At 38.8% G+C, this 18,971-nt stretch overlaps 2 protein-coding genes across 5 annotated transcripts in view; both read left to right on the top strand.

The window, feature by feature from the left end:
- The window catches only part of LOC145714943 (pleckstrin homology domain-containing family M member 1-like), a 20,484-nt gene extending 16,763 nt beyond the window's left edge, over window positions 1-3,721 (top strand). For 3 of the 4 annotated variants that reach the window (XM_081794491.1, XM_081794490.1, XM_081794492.1), the window contains exons 5-7: window positions 950-1,176; window positions 2,106-2,264; window positions 3,110-3,721. In XM_081794491.1, coding sequence (XP_081650617.1) covers window positions 950-1,176; window positions 2,106-2,264; window positions 3,110-3,234 — 511 coding nt within the window. In that variant the 3' untranslated portion in view covers window positions 3,235-3,721. The remainder of the gene's footprint in view (window positions 1-949; window positions 1,177-2,105; window positions 2,265-3,109) is intronic. The other variant, XM_081794493.1, reaches the window with a different exon arrangement.
- Window positions 3,441-18,971, top strand: LOC145715062 (EF-hand calcium-binding domain-containing protein 13-like). Its single transcript, XM_081794643.1, has 8 exons — window positions 3,441-3,561; window positions 3,860-3,931; window positions 6,953-7,096; window positions 7,671-7,742; window positions 11,547-11,696; window positions 13,216-13,266; window positions 16,906-17,049; window positions 18,842-18,971. The coding sequence occupies exons 1-8, from the start codon at window positions 3,441-3,443 to the stop codon at window positions 18,919-18,921; spliced, it is 834 nt and encodes a 277-aa protein (XP_081650769.1). The 3' UTR covers window positions 18,922-18,971.

Below are 18,971 nucleotides of genomic sequence, written 5' to 3'. Positions count from 1 at the left end.
CCTCTGAGCTGGCTCTCATGTCCATTTGACGTGCCCCAATCCATATTTTGAGCACTTTCTTACTTTCTAGCACAAGATAATTCAGACTTATTTTATACTCTTTCCTAACTCCAGCCTAGGAATCAACCTTTGTCCCAGAAGTCTTGCTTCCTATTTTGGGGGGGAATGCAAAACCAAGATTTAGGCATTTATCATTTCGTTTAATCATCATGACAACCCTAGTAAGTGGGTACTGGCATATCTTCCTTTTACAAATGAGGCCCGGAGAGGTAAAGTATATTGCCCAAGGTCACACTGCAGCCCAACCTTTGAAAGCAGGCGATGTGAATCCAGAGTCCCCGCCCCTTGCACCTCCCCCTACACACACACACACACACACACACAGAGTGTGAAAGTGAAGTTTATTTCTTCAACAAGGTCACTTTTACTTGAGTGACCCCAGTTTTGAGTGGAAACAAAGGTGTAGAGCTTATAAGACAGCCTCTCAGGAATTGCACATGGCAGGGTATACCCTTGGGAAAAGTCACATATCATGCGTCTGGGAGCGTGGGGTTGAGGGCAGACCAACACCCAGTGGCCTGGCCCTTCCTACGAGAGCACATGTTCAAACCCACACACGCAAGTACCAGTAAAGTCCAGTGCTCATCAGTCTCCTTTGCCAGCCTCACTCCCCACCCCTGTACCCAAATGCTGCCCATAGCCAGGTGTCCTTTACAAGAGTGAGAATGGCTAAAACAGGAGAAAACCTATAGATGAAAGGAGATCAGCCTCGGTTTTTCACTGTTGACGCTGGGCAGTGGCTACATGGAGATTCATGATATTATTCTCTCTTATTTTGTAAATGTTTGAAAGTTTCTGTAGTAAAAGAAAGTATAAAATGGTGAGAGGAAAGAGAAATAGCCAGGCGGGGAGCCGTGAGTGAGCCGGGACATTTGGCTGCTGTCTCCAGATTCCTCAGGTGCTCAGAGGAGACCAGCAGCACGTCTGGGAGATCCTCGGGACCACAGGCCCTCAGCTGCACCTTCTCCCCTCCGAAGATGATGAGGATGCTACTCATGTCCTTGGTCAGCTGCCTCGTTGCCATAAATGAGGCCAAGCTCATCAGTCGCTGTGACTTGGCCAGAGTGCTGCACAAGGAGGATCTGGATAGGTGTGAGGGCTACTCCCTGAGTGACTGTGAGTGCTGCTTTCTCACACTCCCGCCCCCCCATTCCTCTTCTGCTCCTGGTCACCTCCTATGTGGCCATCTTTCCATCATTCATCTTTCGAAGCCAAGTTCAAAAAGCAGCCCTCCCCGAGAAGCCCCTCCCAACATTCTATATTCCTTCCACTGAATATTATTAACTGAGCACTTACTATGTACCGGGAACTATTTTAGGGGCTGGGGACAGAGACATCAACAAAGCCCCTTCCTTCACAGTGTTCGCATTCTAGGGGGAGAGGCGAGTCCCAAACAAACACACAAACATATGAAGCACTTCCTGGTGGTGATAAATGTTATGCAGCAGAATAAAGCCAGGGGAGTGAGAGGTAACCTTGTCCTTGAAGGGGAAGTCAAGGAATACCTCTCTGAGGAGGTGACATTGAGCAGCACTGAATGAGGCAAAGGACCGGGTCACCCAAATGTCTGGGGAAGAGCATTCCAGGCAGAGGGAGCAGGCAGTGCAAAGGCTTCGTCCTCCTCCCTGGTGGGGCTAGCTTCCTTTTGCCCAGATTTTGCACACACCTGTCTTGTGCCGTCCTTCTCGTTTTATCTTGTCTTGTGGTCCTTTAAGGGGTGCGTCTTCGTTCTTGCTGAAGGCACCAGCTGCCTTTGCCCCAGCTGAATGTCCCTCACTGGGCTTTGCACGGGTCATGGCACACAGTAGGCGATCATCAAGTGCAGGAGATGCGGATGGACAGCGGGATGATGAGCGGTTGTACTGAGGGGCAGGTGGATGGACCGAAGGGCGAGGAGAGAAGCTAATGGGTGTTTCCGGCCAGCTCGCCCCGTCTAGCCTCTTAGGCCTTGTTCCTTTCTTCTGCTTCCCCGTCTCCCTTTCTCCTCCGTGTCCTTTGTCCCTCAGTTCAGAGCCCTCTAAAAACCTTCTTCTCCCTGTTCTAAGGGCTGTGCCTGGCTTTTGTGGAGAGCAACTTCAACCTATCAAAGGTAAATGAAAATGCAGACGGCAGCTTCGACTATGGCGTCTTCCAGATCAACAGCCACTATTGGTGCAATGATCACAAGAGTCACTCGGAAAACATTTGCCACGAGGACTGCAAAGGTCTGGCCGGGGTCTCAGGGTGGGAGAGGGGAGAGGATGAGTGGGGTCTACTCACAGGACTTCTCGTCCCACTCCAAGCCTGGGAATGCACCCAGGAGTGCCTTTGCTGAGCAGAGGATTTCACTAGTGGCTACGATGCCCCTCCGGTTAGGAGATTCTCCGGGGTGCAGGCTCCAGAAAGGCTCTGCACACCCAGTAACAGAGGACAGCAGCGGCCAACATTTAGCGAGAGTGTGTTGTATGCTGAGCACTTCACATGCCAGCTTCTCATGCGGTGGAAACTATTATGATCCCCGCTTTACAGACGAGCAAACTGAGGCTCATAGAACCAGTGCTGAATGCCAGACTGGTGGCCCTGAAGGCTCAGCTCTAACCATCAAGTCCTGACTTTGGTCAATGGCCTGATTGATTCGAGGCCAAGGGCAAACTCCCCACCTCAGAGCCACTCGTGGAGGCTCCACAGGTCCATGACTTTGCCCCTTACTCCCTCTTTCGTACTCTGATCAACATCCCTGCACTCTTCACCTGAAGAGCCTCTCTCATTAGGCAAGGTTTACCTCGGCCTCTGTGCTGCCTGTTTTGACATTTCCTTTCCCTAGAAACCCTCAAACGTGGCGCGAACCAGCATGTACCCTAGCTAGGATGTGTGGTAGTAAACATACATTTACTCCTGCCCCTCCTGCCCCCACCCCTAGCCACCCTTGACCTCTAGCAGCCATTGTAGGGATATCTCCATGGGCCTCTGGGAGGGAGCCCTTGCCTAATCTGGAAGGACTCAGCCCCCGGGGGGCGGGGAGAGCCGGTGTGTGCCTCAGTCTCTGGGACTGTCCTCTGTGTTCTCACAGGTATTCTCTGTCTCCCCTTCAGAACTGCTGAGCCCCGATCTTCTCTCAACCATCAACTGTGTGAAAAAGATTGTGTCTGGAGCAGGGGGAATGAAGAACTGGTGAGGAGGTCACTGTGGGACTAAGTCAGCAGGCAGAGCCCCAAGAAGGATGTAGTGACAGGAGGGGACAGGAGGCAAGGACTCCACCCCTTCTAACCATCTAGAAAAATGTGGGAGAGCGGCGGGCTTGGAACTGGGACTTACAAGACTTGGGATCTGGGTCTTTCTCTGATGTTGTATTAAAACTGTTTTGGACACAGTAGCAAAGGAACTTGAGTTAGCTGAGGGAGATGGCTTCGGAGGGGACAAGGTGTCTCACCGAGCTTACCCAAGGGGTCTCTTCTCTGGAAGAGAACGGAGGCGGAGCTGGGAACTGTCAGTGTGGCTTTCCTGACAAGTTTCTGCCTCCTCGTGCATTTCCTTCACTACTTTCTTTGTAGAGCAGTATATTCTGCTCCCCATTCCAGAGGACAGACTGTGGCTGCCCCCAAGTTAACGGGCTAATGTTCTGAGCAGTCACGGAGACTGGCTAGTCTCAGCCCCAGAGTCCAAGGGGCTGGGATAGAGAATCTGATTGACTCGAGCCCCTTGTCTGGCTCTGTGCTGACAGGATGGAGCCTGCTTGGGATTCTCTCTCTCCCTCTCTCTCTTCCCCTCCCCCCCCCCTCAAAATAAATAAATAAACTGAAAAAAAATGTTTTTCTTGCAGAAGATGATGAAGTACAAATAGAAGAATTTGGACAAGTGGTAAAGGATATTCGTGATGCCTCCAGGTTAAAAGGTAACTAGTAAATTATTTGTGACTGTTAAATTTACTTTTATTGAATGGATGTCTTTGTGTTTTGTTTTTTAGAATTTCTAGTTCTGTTAATTTCTGCTTACCATGTTGGCATTGATCTGTTTTAAGGCAGGCAAAACTTGATTTTGATTAAAAGTTGGCAGCATCCATGATGAAAGAAAAATGCCTTTTTCTGGAATGGGGCCTGTGTAACCTATTTTAAATCCCTTTTTTTGTTGTTGTTATTTGTGTGTGTGTGTGTGTGTGTGTGTGTGTGTGTGTGTTTTGTTCTGGACTTTATGTAAAGTCAGATACTAGCTTTACAATTTTTCAGATATGAAAATTTTCTATACCATTTTTAGCCTCAGACTTAGGACTCTACCCTGTGTAAAGGCTTATATATTATAGAATTTCTCAGAAATCTTCTACCTCTTCCTTTAGTAGACATTCCTCATGTTCCTTTCTTTGGATTTTGTTAACATACAAGAGTGACCATGTGCATTTTGGTACCATGGCTATTTCCTACCACTTGACTTCCATTTTTGCTTAAAAGTTAAATCATAGACCTAAAACCAATGGAGATCATACTCATGGAGTTTGTGTACTTTTCTATTGGGAAAATAAGTTTAAAACTTAATTATCACTGGTAATTTATTTGAATAACATTCAAATGACTGTTTGGTCAATGAGCGCTGTCAGGAGAAGAATAACAACATAGGTATATGTTTAGGAAAACGGAAGCGGAGTCATTTCTGGGTGTAAAGAAGTAGATAGATACTTTTCAGATTTTTCATAACCACTCTGCCCTGGTATAAAATTTTTAACATCATTGTTTCTCTTTTAGGTTAAGAAAAGTACTTAATAATTCCCTGTTGACATATAAATATGTTACCTGGGTCACATAACATAATTAGCATCAATATAGTATAGTGAAATAGATTAGCTGTGCTATAGGAAACAATGCATACAGGTAGAAAAGAACATGGGCTATGGAGTTTGATACATGGTGGTTTGTGGGTTTTTGACTTACCAGCTGGGTAGTCTCTGTAGGTCATTCTGGTTTCCTCATCTTTAAAACAAGGAAGCTAATAAAATCACGTTTCTCCTAGAGTTGTCAGGATCAACTGCAAAAACACATATAAAGCACATAATCTAATTATTAGGCACATACTATATACTTGGTAAATGGTAGTTAATTTTGAAATCAGAAAACAGAGTTCAGAAAGACTGGTATTCAGGACAGATAACTTTTTATGTGGAGGAAGGAAAAAAAAATGGAAACTAAACCATTGAGAAAGGAGAACAGTGAAAAAGGAGAAAGGTGTAGTTTAGGTACCTGAATCTGGGAGCTGGTCATAATGATTGGGGGTTGACACTGGAATCTGTCAGCCAGTGCAAGAAAAGGCCAATAATTACAGGGAAGAGTGAGGAAGGGCCACCCTGGAAGAAAAGTGTTAACATAGCAGGCCTGAAACTGCTCTTTTTAGAAAAGTCTCCTTGCAAGGTTGACTGTCATATGCTCAGACTGTTCCCTTCATTACTGACTGATAAGGTTAGTTCACTGTGCCTGGACTATTTGTTGACAAACTTGGAGGGGCTGAGAAAACAGGCATATTGTGGATCAAGTTCTATGCTTTCCTTCAGTATACACACAGTTTTAAGGGATTATGGTCAGTGTCTGATCTTGTAGTTGAAGATTTTAGAGGTTGGGCAGGCAGTTCTAGGTATTGATGAGGATTAAGGATAGCCATTGATCTGGATGACTTTGGAAAGGAAGTGAAAGTTTTTGGAGTTGAGAGGTCAAGGTCATTCTTATTGTCATCAGATGATAATGGGAAATGGGGCTGAGGGAGGATTATGAGCAGGGTGACCAAAGATCCTCCAAGAAGGTGAAAGAGTGATCAGAAAGTCAGTAGATGATGGTGTCCGGAGGGTAGTGTAGGTCAATGACAGGCCTGAATCTCAGGGGAGGGATAGGTTTGATTGAAGGTGGAACTAAAATAGCCAGACAGCAGAATCTTAGGAGTGTTTCTCTGCTTCCTGGTCCTATGTGGAGCATGGGAGGATGAGCAGACTCCTCTTAAGGTGTCTGTGCAAAGAAACCATATTTTAAAGGGAACCAAGCTTTAGGTAAAACAAGCAGAGCTGATACAGGTTTTTAGGTGACTGTCATTTGCAGTTGCCTCGCTGAGATGTTAGGGGGACAGAAAGTGAAGCGGGATCGAAGGTACTAAGAAGCTGTGATTACTGTTTGCAGCTATTCCTGAAGGCTTAATAATAATAATAATAATAATAATAATAATAGTAACTTTATTGCTATTAATATGACACTTAGTGTTTGCTATATACCTAATGTTGTTTTAAGTGTTTTTCATACATCATATATTTAATCTCCATATTAACTGTGTGAGGTAGATAGTATTATTAAATTATTTTAGATATAAGACTACTGAATTTGATAGAGGGGTTAAATAGTAATAATTTGCTCAAGGTCAGATAGTTTCAGGTCACAAATCCTGGAGCCAGGATTTGAATGTACTTAACACTGCCTCCTTTGAAAGGGCTGGAAATAAAGCAAAATTCCAGATGCCAGAGTACAACTGGATCTTGGTAGAATTGAAAAGAAAAGGTGAGTGAGTCTTTGTGATACTTGTGTTTACAATTTTACATTTCTCATGATTCTGAAATCTATTTCACTTCCACCAGGATGAGTTAATTTTGTTTGCTACCATTAGAGCTCTAGTTTAAAATAACTACTTTGTGTCATTGCAGTGAAAAATTCAGCCATAGCAACCATTTTGGTTGTGCCAATTTTATATTAGCACCAAAGAAACATGGCAGACCAAGCATATTGTTTTGCTGGACTTAGAATTTCCTGAGGGCTGGATTCTTCACTGAGATTTCTTATTCAAGAGGTGATCATAAATCATGGACTACCACTGACAAAAGTCTTGAGTGATGGCTACTGTTGTTTTTTAAGTCAGAGGTTAGTTCAATTACCGAATCACTTTTTTCTGTTTCTAGAGTTACAAGACATTGTCTTAGCTCTTGATGGGCTTGAAGGTGACATGATATCTGGGAAGAACTTGGAGAGCTTTCTAGGCAATATTGGGATTAAGTCACCTGAAGAAGAGGTAGAGAAAATTCTTCAGTCAGATCTTGTTTCTGGTAAGCATTTAAATATTATTATCCATTTTTTTGTTTTGGGTAGGAGTAACTGAAGAAAGTGTGCAAGGTTTTTGTTCAAGCGAATAGGGCTCCTTTGAGCTAATATCTATAGGTATTTGCTTGTATTGCTGTAAATGTCCTTAAAGAGGAGACTTTCTTTTAAAGTCCTTTTTTACAGTTAATGAGAATACTCTTAGCAAGCAGGTAGAAATTTTGTGGGGGAGTGGGCTCATTGGTATCCACTCTCTTTAGATAGATCTTGATTTAGTGACTAACACATAGTTTGGAAATTCCAGCTCTGTGAATAGAAAACCTAGCTTTGCTGGTTTGTACCAAGTAAAGTTATTGGACTTACAACTTTCTTAGTAGGTTAGTTGCCTTACAGGTAGAATCAGAACTAGCATATCTACAATCTTGTAAGGTTAATTGCAAGGCACAGTGGGTGAAAATGAATCCCAAGTATCTTGTATGTAAAGTAAAGAAATTGTATGCTGGTTTTGATTTTCATATGAGCTTTTTAATATTACGTTTTCCAGGGATTCTTGTCTGTTCCCCTCCCCTCTCTCTCTTACAGATGACAACGTGGTGAATGTTAAAGACTGTATGAGGGCTTTGAAGGACACTCAGAAATTTTCCACTTTTGTTGGTAAGAACTTTATGGTAAAACTGTTGAATGGCAAACAACACAGGACTCATTCAGAGGTCACGTAGCCAAACATTATATTTGGTGCTCAGATCTTCTTTGTAGTATCTGTGCCAAATGTTTGTTTCATCTACATTTGAACTCTTCCAGTTATGGCAAACTTGATTACATTTGTTTTTCATTTAAGAATTTGTATTTGAATGGAAAAGATTGGGAAAATGACAAGGTTATGATGTTTTCCAATAGCTAAAGTAAGGACATTTTATTATATAATAATGGTAATTTTGAAACTGTTATAAAAAAATTTAGTGACCAGAAATGTAAGAGATATAAAGTGCAAGGCTCATGTAATGTCACCTTCTGGAAATATCCCTGTTAAAGTGTGGTAAATATCCCTTTAGCCTTTTTTATTTGAATCTATGAATATTTGTGTATTCTGATATTATTTAAAAATTAGACGCACTTGGGTGGCTCAGTTGGTTAAATGTCTGATTTTGGCTCAGGTTATGATCTCATGGTTTGTGAGTTCAAGCCCCACATTGGGCTCTCTGCTGTCAGCACAGAGCCCACTTCAGATCCTCTGTTTTCTTCTCTCTCTGCCCCTGCTTGTTCTCTAAATAAATAAATCAATTAATTAATAATTAATTAATTAAAATAAAATTACCATGGGGGCGCCCGGGTGGCTCAGTCGGTTAAGCGTCCGACTTCAGCCCGGGTCACGATCTCGCGGTCCGTGAGTTCGAGCCCCGCGTCAGGCTCTGGGCTGATGGCTCAGAGCCTGGAGCCTGCTTCCGATTCTGTGTCTCCCTCTCTCTCTGCCCCTCCCCCGTTCATGCGCTGTCTCTCTCTGTCTCAAAAATAAATAAAACGTTAAAAAAAAAATTTAAAATAAAATTACCATGTCCATAATATTCCACGACTTGCAGGTTTAAAGAAATTAACAGTGTATCTTAGATATTGTTCCATGTTCCATTGTATCATAAACAACCTCATTCTTTTTTTTTTTTTTTTCAACTTTTTTTTTATTTATTTTTGGGACAGAGAGAGACAGAGCATGAACCGGGGAGGGGCAGAGAGAGAGGGAGACACAGAATCGGAAACAGGCTCCAGGCTCCGAGCCATCAGCCCAGAGCCTGACGCGGGGCTCGAACTCACGGACCGCGAGATCGTGACCTGGCTGAAGTCGGACGCTTAACCGACTGCGCCACCCAGGCGCCCCGCAACCTCATTCTTTTTAAAGACTGCAATAATATTCCATTTGGGGGATGTACTGTCATTTTATCCACAACACTTTTGATGATATTTGCCAATTAAAAATCTGAAAATTTGCCAATTTTTCACCACTGAAACATTTTGATGAGCATTGTTGTATGTATATATGTGCATAAAGTTCTCCTGGGGGATAAAACCCTCAGAAGTCACACTGCTAGACTGAAATATATGCAGATGTGAGATGTTAACAGCTACTGCTTAATTATCCTCCAAAAAGTTTGTAAAAATTCACACTTTTATCAGTAATGGATATTATTTATTGAAAATTCTGCTGGTAAAAGAATTCTATTATTGTTTTAATATGCATGTCTTTAATGACTAGTGAGGTAAAACATTTTTCATATGATTGTCGAATATGCTTTTCTTTTATTTTAATTAGATTGTCTTTTTCATATGAATTTATAAATAGCTCTTTTTTTTTTTTAAATAGCTCTTTATATATAAGGGACATTAATGTTCTGTCTTGTCTATTGCCATTTTTTTTCTAGTTTATTATTCATCTTTGACTTTGATTTTGGTGGACTGCTTATTGCCATCCTCTGTTTTATTTTGTCAGTTTTGGTAATTTTTATTCTCCTAGGAAATTTATTTTATTCAAGTGTTTTTTGGGAATATTAGTACAATCCTATGCAGTGATAATTCTTTTGATTTTTTTGTGTCTGGTTATTTTCTCATTCTTAAATTTGTATATATATATTTGTGTGTGTGTGTGTGTGTGTGTATATATGTGTGTATATATACACACATATATACACACATATATATATATATATATCTTCTTCTAGATTTCCTAGCAGATCTTTTAATTATCTCTCTTTTTAAAGCTCTACATCTTAGATTTATCTTTAGTGTTTCTATTTGTAGTAAAAAAAAAATTCTGCTTTTATCTTTAGGATGTCCTTTCTATTGTTCCCTTTTGTCCATTTTGTAGTTTTTCTAAGTTGTTTAAATTATGAACTTACTTTTTTCTTCTTACTGAGAAATAAATGTTTAAGACTATCAATTTTCATTTCAGTAAGACTTTGGTTTATCAAAGTCTTTATTCTTGTTTTTTTCTAAGCATATTCAGTTGTATTTTGATTTTCTCCTTGATGTAAGAGTTGCCTAAGAGAAAAACCTTAAATTTTAAAGCAATTATTTGAAAAATTTTAAATGAATTTAAAAATTTTAAATTTGAATTTGAATTTCATTATTGTCCTCTCTTTGTTGTTTATTTTTAGTTTACTGTGGTCAGAGAATGAGGTCTATAGTAGAGGATTTGATAGTTTCTGTGTTAATTAGATACGGAGTTTTTTCGATTTTTACATGTTTATTTAAAAACCGCATTAGGGGTGCCTGGGTGGCTCAGTTGGTTGAGCGTCCGACTTTGGCTCAGGTCATGATCTCGCGGTTTGTGAGTTCGAGCCCCGTGTCGGGCTCTGTGCTGACAGCTCAGAGCCTGGAGTCTGCTTCAGATTCTGGGTCTCCCTCTCTCTCTGCCCCTCTCCCACTCATGCTCTGTCTCTCTCTGTCTCAGAAATAAACATTAAAAAAAAATTTAAAAAACACATTAGTGGGCTTCAGGGACAGGCTAATCGTAAGGGACACTCATCCTACTGTTTGTCTTGGAAATCCTTATGACTCTTTGAAGCAGCGCATTCCATAATTTTTGGACAGCTGTAGAACTAGTCAATTGTTCCACATATTTGATGGAAATCCTGCCTTATAATTCCATTCCCAAACTTAACATTTGGACTCTTCCCCGTCAGTAGCCCTCCAGGGATGGGAGGAGAGCTCTTATATTTTCTTTCTTTTATGTTGAATCATCTTTTCTCTGGACTCAGATTTCCTTTCAACCATTCCTCACATGGCCTATTTTTGAAACTTCTTACCAATGACTAATGACTAACTCATGGAACAACATAATATATTAAATTATACTTTCACATAAATTAGCTAATTTTAAAGTAATTTATTATATATTTCTCTTAATGAATTCTGAAAGATTATTTTTTTAGACATGTACTTTAGAAATGTGAAGAGGTTTTTGTTTGTTTTAATTAAGGGGGGGGTGGTCAGTCATGGATTTCCTAGTTCAGATGTTTGATATTATCATGCTAAACATAATAGGCTTTGCTGATTCTCTAAATTGGGTAAAGTGAGCTGACAGGAGCAAGGGGTGTAGGGAAAGAAAGTAGAAAGGGAAGGATTGGAGTTTGGGAGCAGGTGTGACGAATGGAGGGTATTTTTTATGAAATGGTGAGCTCGTTAATAGAATCACTAGAGAAACTTTGGCATACTTTTTTGTTCATAAAGGAATAGCCCACGCAGAACCCAGAGTTTTAACAAAATAATTTTAAGAATAAAGATAAGGGGCTATAGAAAACTATAGTGGAGAACGGATTGCTCTACCTTTTTAAATGGCCACATGTGGGTAGTGGCTGCCATTTTGGACAGTGCAAAACTGGAAGAATCCATCAGTTTTACTGTTATGTTCCAAAAATTTAGATCCATGGACTGAATTACATGTTGCATGTATATTCTCTGTGTTTGTAGTATTGAATGACATCATCGGTACATTGGAATGTATGGAAGAAAGTGATCAGTCTGGCAAGGACAACTATGCAGATGTACTTGGAAACACCAATAGAATTTATTTCACTGATAATAGTTTTCAAGAAGTGTTGGATGATTCCTTGCTCGACGGTGAGTTGATTGAGCAGATAACCAGCAACTTGTAATAAAAATTTCTTCTAAAATTTTATCCAAGGTTTTAAAATATTTTACCAAATACTAATTAATTAAATCTTAATACTTAGTTCCTAAATACTACTGTAAATGTATTGAAATGCAATTTACTACAGATCAGATTTAGAGATATATCTTATATTCTATATTCACGGAGATTTAGTTATTACAGTATCAAATTCCTGGATGATCTCTTGGACTGCATTGTAAACTTGGTCTGAAAGTATTTATATACGTTGTCATATGGCTTTAAAATGTTTCTTTCTAGAGTAATTTCATTTCAAAGTTAATCCCTTTCCTTTTATGAATTTTAGAGAGGTCCTAATAGTTGTCTAGCTTTCTTTTTCTTTTAGGTGACAGGCTCTTTGAAAAATACAAGTTATTGTTGAACAATTAAACCATTGGTCTATATAACATTCTGTGTAAGTGTTGATCTGGCTATTTGCTCTATTTACAAAGAATTTACCTGATCCATCCATATTCTTATCTGGGATATACCCAGATGGGTTTTATCAATACTTGGAAAGCCATCCCCTGCCTTTAAATTTAACTTCAGCTAAAAAATGAGATCAGATCTGTGTCTCAGGGAAAACTGGCAATCTGCAAAGACAGTTTAGATTGTCAAAACTGATGGGGGAGGAATGCTGGGATCTGGTGAGTAGAGGTGAGGGATGCTACTAACCACCCTATAATGTATAGGACAGCACTCCCCCACATAATTAGCTGGCCCCAAATGTAATTTTGCTCAGGTTGAGAAATTCTGTTTTAGAGTTATCTTGTAAAATTGCCAAACCTACTATTTTGAAAGTACTTTTTAATAGGTTAGTTATATTTTTTTAATCCTGCTTGGATCACATTTTAAAAATTAATGTAAATATAATGTATCTTGATTCTAACCTCCTTTTGCTTCAAGGTAATACCTGTACTAGTTGTGAGTTATTCTAAACTGCTCTCTAACTGCGATGTGGTCCATCTATGCAAATGGACATATTTTGTTTCTATCACTTGTCCCTCAAATAGATCTCTGTATCAATTTGCATTTGTGTAGAAAATGTATAGGATGAAGCGTATAACTGCACCTTGTCCTTAGGAAAAGCTCCAGAATTAGATAGATAGGTAGGCAGGCAGGACTAAAAAAGGACAATTCAGACTAATAATTAAACACCTTATTGAATATATGAGCCTGGGGATTAAGCTGTTCTCTTAGGGATAAAGGAAGCATTTGTAACATTAGAATCTCAGCCACATTTAAGAAGCTTGGTGGAGCTTGACGAATCCATGGAGTCTAAGAAGTAAGAGGAAGATGAGTAGAGAACGTTATTCTGGAAGCTAGTGGAGGATTTTGAGAAGAAGGGGATGGTCAATGCTAAATGTTATTGAGAAATGAAGTATGTAATTTATCCATTGGTTTTCTTCCAAACTGGGTAAAATCAGGATGCTGTTCCTTATGGCATAATCTCTCTATTTAAATTTGCAGACTTTAGGAAAGAGGCTTTGTCTTCAAATCTGAAACTACCAACAGCAGATGGTAAGGACTTTATATATGTATACAAGAAAGCATTCCCTATGAAGGAGTTATTTTTTAGGATCATTGCCAGGTGCCAATGGATTCCTAGTCCATTCTTCCCACTCCAGCCAGAGTAATTTTTTTTTTTTCAAAAAAGTAATCTGATTGTGTGATGTCCCCCTATTTTCAACTCTTTAAACATTTTTCATTGTTGTTAAAGATCAAAATCCTGCATGTCCTAGCTCTCTGGTATAATTTTGTACCATTACCCTTGCTTTCTGCATTTTCAAGTACAATGGCTTTCTTTCATTTCCTTAGAACTCCAACTACAAAGCTTTTGCGTATTTTGTTCCCTGGAATAGTTTTCCCTGACACTCTTTGCCTAGTTAATGTTTACTCATCTTTCAAATGAGTGATGGGGTGCCTGGGTGACTCAGTTGGTTAAGTGTCTCACTTTGGCTCAGGTCATGATGTCGTAGTCTGTGAGTTTGAGCCCTGTGCTGAGCTTTGTGCTGACAGCTCAGAGCACGGAGCCTGCTTCAGATTCTGTGTCTCCTTCTCTGTCTCAAAAATAGACATTAAAAAAAAAATTGAATGAATGTCAATTTCCTCTAGGGAGCCTGTCATTATCTGCTAGTCGAGGTCAGCTTCTTTTATTATAAGCTTTCATTAAACTATGTCTTTTTCATAGCATTTACTTCATACTATAAATACCCATTAATATTTTTTTAAATGACACTAGAAATGCTCAATATATTTTAGCTTATATAGTGACAAAAGTAGGAGCATCTGACTGGTTCAGTTGGTAGAACATGCAACTCTTGACCTCAGGGTCATGAGTTCAAGCCCCATGTTGGGTGTAGAGCTTACTTAGGAAAAAAAGTAGCAAAAATATTAGAGAACTTTGAATTATCTTAATTCATTAAGACCAAAATAATATAATTTCTCATTAAACTTTTTTTATTTGAGTACGGTGGACACACAATGTTATATTCGTTTCAGGTGTAGTGATTCTCTATACATTTTGCTATGCTCACCACAAACATAGCTATTTGTCACCATACAACAATATTACAATATCACTGACTATATTCCCTTTCCTGTGCCTTTTATTCCCATGACATAGTCATTACATTCCTGGAAACCTGTATCTCCTACTCTCCTTTACCCCTTTTACCCATTATCCCCCTTTCTCTCCGGCCACCATCAGTTTGTTCCTGTATTTATAGGTCTGATTTTGCTTTTCTTTTTTTTATTTGTTTTTTAGATTCCACATATGAGTGCAATCATATGGTGTTTGTCTTTCTCAGTCTGACATATTTCACTTAGTATAATACCCTCTAGGTCCATCCATGTTGTTGCAAATGGCAAAAAAAATCTCATTCTTTTCCATGGTTTTGTCAAATTCCATAATATACCACATCTTTATTCATTCACCTATTGATAGATAGTTGAGATACTTCCATATCATGGCTGTTGTAAATAATGCTGCAATAAACATATAGGGGTGCATATACCTTTTTGAGTTAGTGTTTTTGTTCTCTTTGGGTAAATACCCAGTAGTGGAATTATTGGGTCAAATAGTATTTCTGTTTTTACTTTTTGAGGAACCTCCATACTGTTTCCACATCAGCTGTACCAATTTACATTCCACCAACATTGCACAAGGGCTGCTTTTTCTCCACGTCCTCGCCAGCACTTGTTACTTCTTATGTTTTTGATTTTAGTCATTCTGACACGTGTAAGGTGATATCTCATTGTTATTTTGATTTGCATTTCCCTGAGATTGGTGATGAATATCTTTTCGTGTGTCTGTTGGCCATCTGTATGTCTTCTTCAGAAAAATGTCTATTTAGGTCTTCTGCCCATGTTAAAATCTGGTTGTTTTCTAGTCATATTTTTGATTATTTGGTTAATGATTCTTTTTCTTACGTGCCTGGAAGCATCATTGGGCCAAGAACCATGTTTCCATTTTGCTACAAGTCCTAGCATTGTTTCTCCAGATCCTAGCACAATTTTGGCTTTCAGAAGCCCCTTATTAATAGCTAATTTAATAGCTAATATTAGATGATATTTACTGTGCTAGGCATTGTTTCAAATCTTTTATATTATTGACTTATATAATTGTGAATATTTATGGAATTAAAGAATGACAATAAATCTGTCTTCTTATCTCATTAGCCTCATCTCTCATCACTTCTGCATTTGTATTTATTCTGTAACCATATTACTTATTATAATTTAAATTGGTTCCATATCTTCCATGTGCTTTTGGTTCCGTATATTTGCATGTGCTGTTTCCTTTCTGTATATTTTCTGTCAAACAAATTCACATTTTCCCCCCAAACTCAGCTCAAACATCACTCCTCAACCCATAAGACTTTTCAGAGTTATAGGTTAGGTGAACTGTCTCAGTGCTTTATATCTGAGTGCTCAGTGCTCATATCTGGCACACATTTTTCTCATAGTACCAACTATATAATGTATTATAATTTTATTTACAGACATGACAAATTCAGTCCCTGTCTTCAAGGAATTTAAAGGAAACTCTTTAAGAGGGCTGAAATTTTCATTGTTGGTCTTAGTAGCTATAAAATAAATGTTAGTAAAAATGAATATAGGTCTAAAATGGTATTATGGTATTCTTTCCAACTGAAGGTTTAGATCTGTTAGTATAATGCAACGATTTTCGGACTGTGGAAACATACATGACAACTCGTTTTGGGGTTGAGAGAGAAATGGGGTGAGAAATGGTATTGACAAAAAATTGAAACTCCCAGTAATGATCATGTTTTATATTTTAAATTGGTGTGGTATCAACAGGACTACATTTGGTTGTATGGGTTGTGCTTGCACAAAGATGCCTGGTTGAGAGGGTACAAGTAGAGACTGAAATGCATTCTACATTCCACTGTGCTCTCCAGGCTAGGACCACCAATGCTAGATTGCAGCTACCTAGAGGAAGGTATGCCTCTTTGTAATTGATACATAGAGAGGGGTGCCTTTTTTCAATTCACACAAAAGCACAATATAGACTGGTAGTGGCCCTGGAGATCAAGAGCTTTAATCTCAAATTTTAGCATTTTTTTTTCGTTTATTTCATCAGTTGATAGAAGTCTTTAGATCTACATGTACAGGATGTTACTATTATTTAAGAAAGGGTCACAGCTTACTCAGTATTTAATGGATGAGTGGATTCAGGTAACCCATCATATTCTGCATATAATTTTTTGGTTTAATTTTTTCTTTTCTTAAAATGTTTAGTTTTAAGAGACAGAGAGAGAGAGAGAGAGAGAGGGAGAGAGGACAAGTGGAAGAGGGGCAGAAAGAGAGACACAGAATCTGAAGCAGGCTCTAGGCTCTGAGTTTTCAGCCCAGAGCCCAATGCGGGGCTTAAACCCAGGAACCATGAGATCATGACCTGAGCTGAAGTTGGATGCCTAACCGACTGAGCCACCTAGGCGCCCTTAATTTTTTTAAATGCTGCTTGAAATAAATAGGTTGTCAGTTACAAGTAGAAAATACTTTGCTTTTTTTCTGCAGAGATTTTAGTTAAATATATATACTTAAATTGAGAGTTCACCTATAGTGGACTCTGGGCAAACTATTTTGCATTTTTTAAAATAATAGTATCTTATATATATTTATTTATCTTTGTAGCAGTTAAAGAAGCTGCTTATATCTTGACAAGTGTTGATAATGGCAAGATTGGCATACGTAACTTGGAGCATGCCCTGAAAAGTTTGAATGTTAATTTAGCTGAGGAGGACGTCAGTGAAGCCCTTAAATATTGTGACATCGGTGGTGAGCATTTTTTTTGGCTTGAGATTCTGCTCATTTTTTCCTGTTTATAGGAACCAGTTTTAGAGTGTTTTATATGGAGGTAAAATGCTAAAGGCAGTCGCAGTGAGGCCTAGGTTGATATAAATTAGAGCCAAAATAGTCTGCTAATTTATTTACTGACCGTATCTATCTGTTCATACTCTACATATGCTTATTTAGATAATTAGCATTCATTTCTTGTAAGCATGGGTGGGAAAATACCATTATGTAATAAAACAAAGACATGACATCAGCAGCTTCATTTTGATCTGCAGTCTTTCTTCAGAGGAGACCCAATTTCACCTTTTATTTTGCTTGTCCCATTCTGCTTTTTTAACCAAAGGAAATACCCAAGGTTTCATTACATCTCAGAAGAATAATTATTTAGTCTTGATCATTGTTTCCAAGTGGTCACATATTTATCTTTGTTTTCCATCTTTGACTTCATGTATTGTGAACTTGATCTCCTTTCCTATTTACATCCACTCTTAAGTGTCAAATCGTGTGGGAATACTTCTAGAAGCTGGTGAGTTTTACCAGTTTTAGGTGGCTTTTTATTTGGGGTTTATCTTAACCAGCTTGTTTTTTCTATGGGAATCCCATGAGCATGTCTTAGGTTTAAGAGTACCTCCCCAGCATTGATTGGTTATTGCTTTTGCCATAGATTATTATTGACCTCAATCAATTTTTATGTTTTGACCTGGAGTTTTTCATATCATGAGAGTGGTATAAATTTAGACCCTAAGCCCACATGAGTTGCAGGAGATTTTTCACAGGTGATCTTTTTTACCCACTGCCTCTCAAAATTGGGAAGATTTAGGTCACCCTGGTGTTTACATGGGCCAGTGAATATAATATTTTAATCTCCCTTTCACTGGATTGAAATTCTTTAAGCATCCCAGTTTCATTTGGTATCTAAATTCAAACTCTCCGTGTAGCAGGACCCAAGATTTCTTTTATGAATATGCATGAACATTTAAATCAAGCACCTTGCTGCTTTTGGATCTAATATGTATCCCCAAATAGCTGTAGGCTTAGTATTCACTTGGTTTTCCCCTCTGGATCTCTGTGCCCACTTAACGTTTTATTATTTCCTTTTCATACAACTTGATAATGCATTTATAGAATAAAGTATTTCATACAGCATCTTTAGGAATTTGTAATCATTCCTGTGCTACCCAGCTTGCCATTTTGTTATAAGTTAAAGTCTTTTCATTGTAGGTATAGCCCTATATTTTCTGCTGTGGTTACATTACTGCATTTTATTTCCTGTGTGTGTGTGTGTGTGTGTGTGTGTGTGTGTGTGTCCCAATAGTTAACATTGTCACCTCTGGCCTTAGACTGCCTTAGTTCAAATACAGCCTCGAGCACTTTCTGGCTCTTGTGACCTAGACAAGTTATTTAATTTCTCTTTGCTTTCATCTTTTAAGGATAGGCACATCAAGCATGTTATAGAATGAATTCTTGTGCATATTTTAGTTAATAAATGTGAAGCATCATAAAAGGATACTTAGTATACATAAGGAACTCAAAAGTTATTTTAAGTTCTTACTTTTGAGTAAGAAGTCAAAAAAAGTGAACTATTAATATCATTAACTGATCAATAGGTGTGGTTCCTGAAAGTATGAAAAATTACATTGAAATAGTTTCAGCCATTTGAGAGAGAAAATAAGGTAGAATGAGATTTTAGGTATTGTTAATCAGAGCCTTTATTTTGTGTACTGACTGAGTATCAGGGTTTTAATGACAATATGCTTGATTTTGATATTTCCAGATAATAATGAGGTGAATTTAAAAGATTTCTTTGAAAGAATTAAAGGAAGTCCACCTTTCAAAGAGTCCGTAGGTAAGTGAATACTTCCAGTTTAAAGAAGTGACTGTAAAATAAAGATAATGAAATCACA

The sequence above is a fragment of the Panthera onca genome, chromosome Y, assembly GCF_046562875.1.
Source record: "Panthera onca isolate mPanOnc1 chromosome Y, mPanOnc1 haplotype 2, whole genome shotgun sequence".
Lineage (NCBI taxonomy): Eukaryota > Metazoa > Chordata > Mammalia > Carnivora > Felidae > Panthera > Panthera onca.
This window is presented reverse-complemented; position numbering and strand designations above follow the sequence as displayed.

What these genes read in the sequence shown, in the direction of transcription:
- LOC145715062 (XM_081794643.1), top strand. Translation starts at nt 3,441, where the DNA reads ATGGCTTCGGAGGGGACAAGGTGTCTCACCGAGCTTACCCAAGGGGTC. An exon ending in GAAATTTTCCACTTTTGTTG is followed by an intron (nt 7,743 to 11,546) that starts GTAAGAACTTTA and finishes CTGTGTTTGTAG; the next exon opens with TATTGAATGACATCATCGGT. An exon ending in GAAACTACCAACAGCAGATG is followed by an intron (nt 13,267 to 16,905) that starts GTAAGGACTTTA and finishes TTATCTTTGTAG; the next exon opens with CAGTTAAAGAAGCTGCTTAT.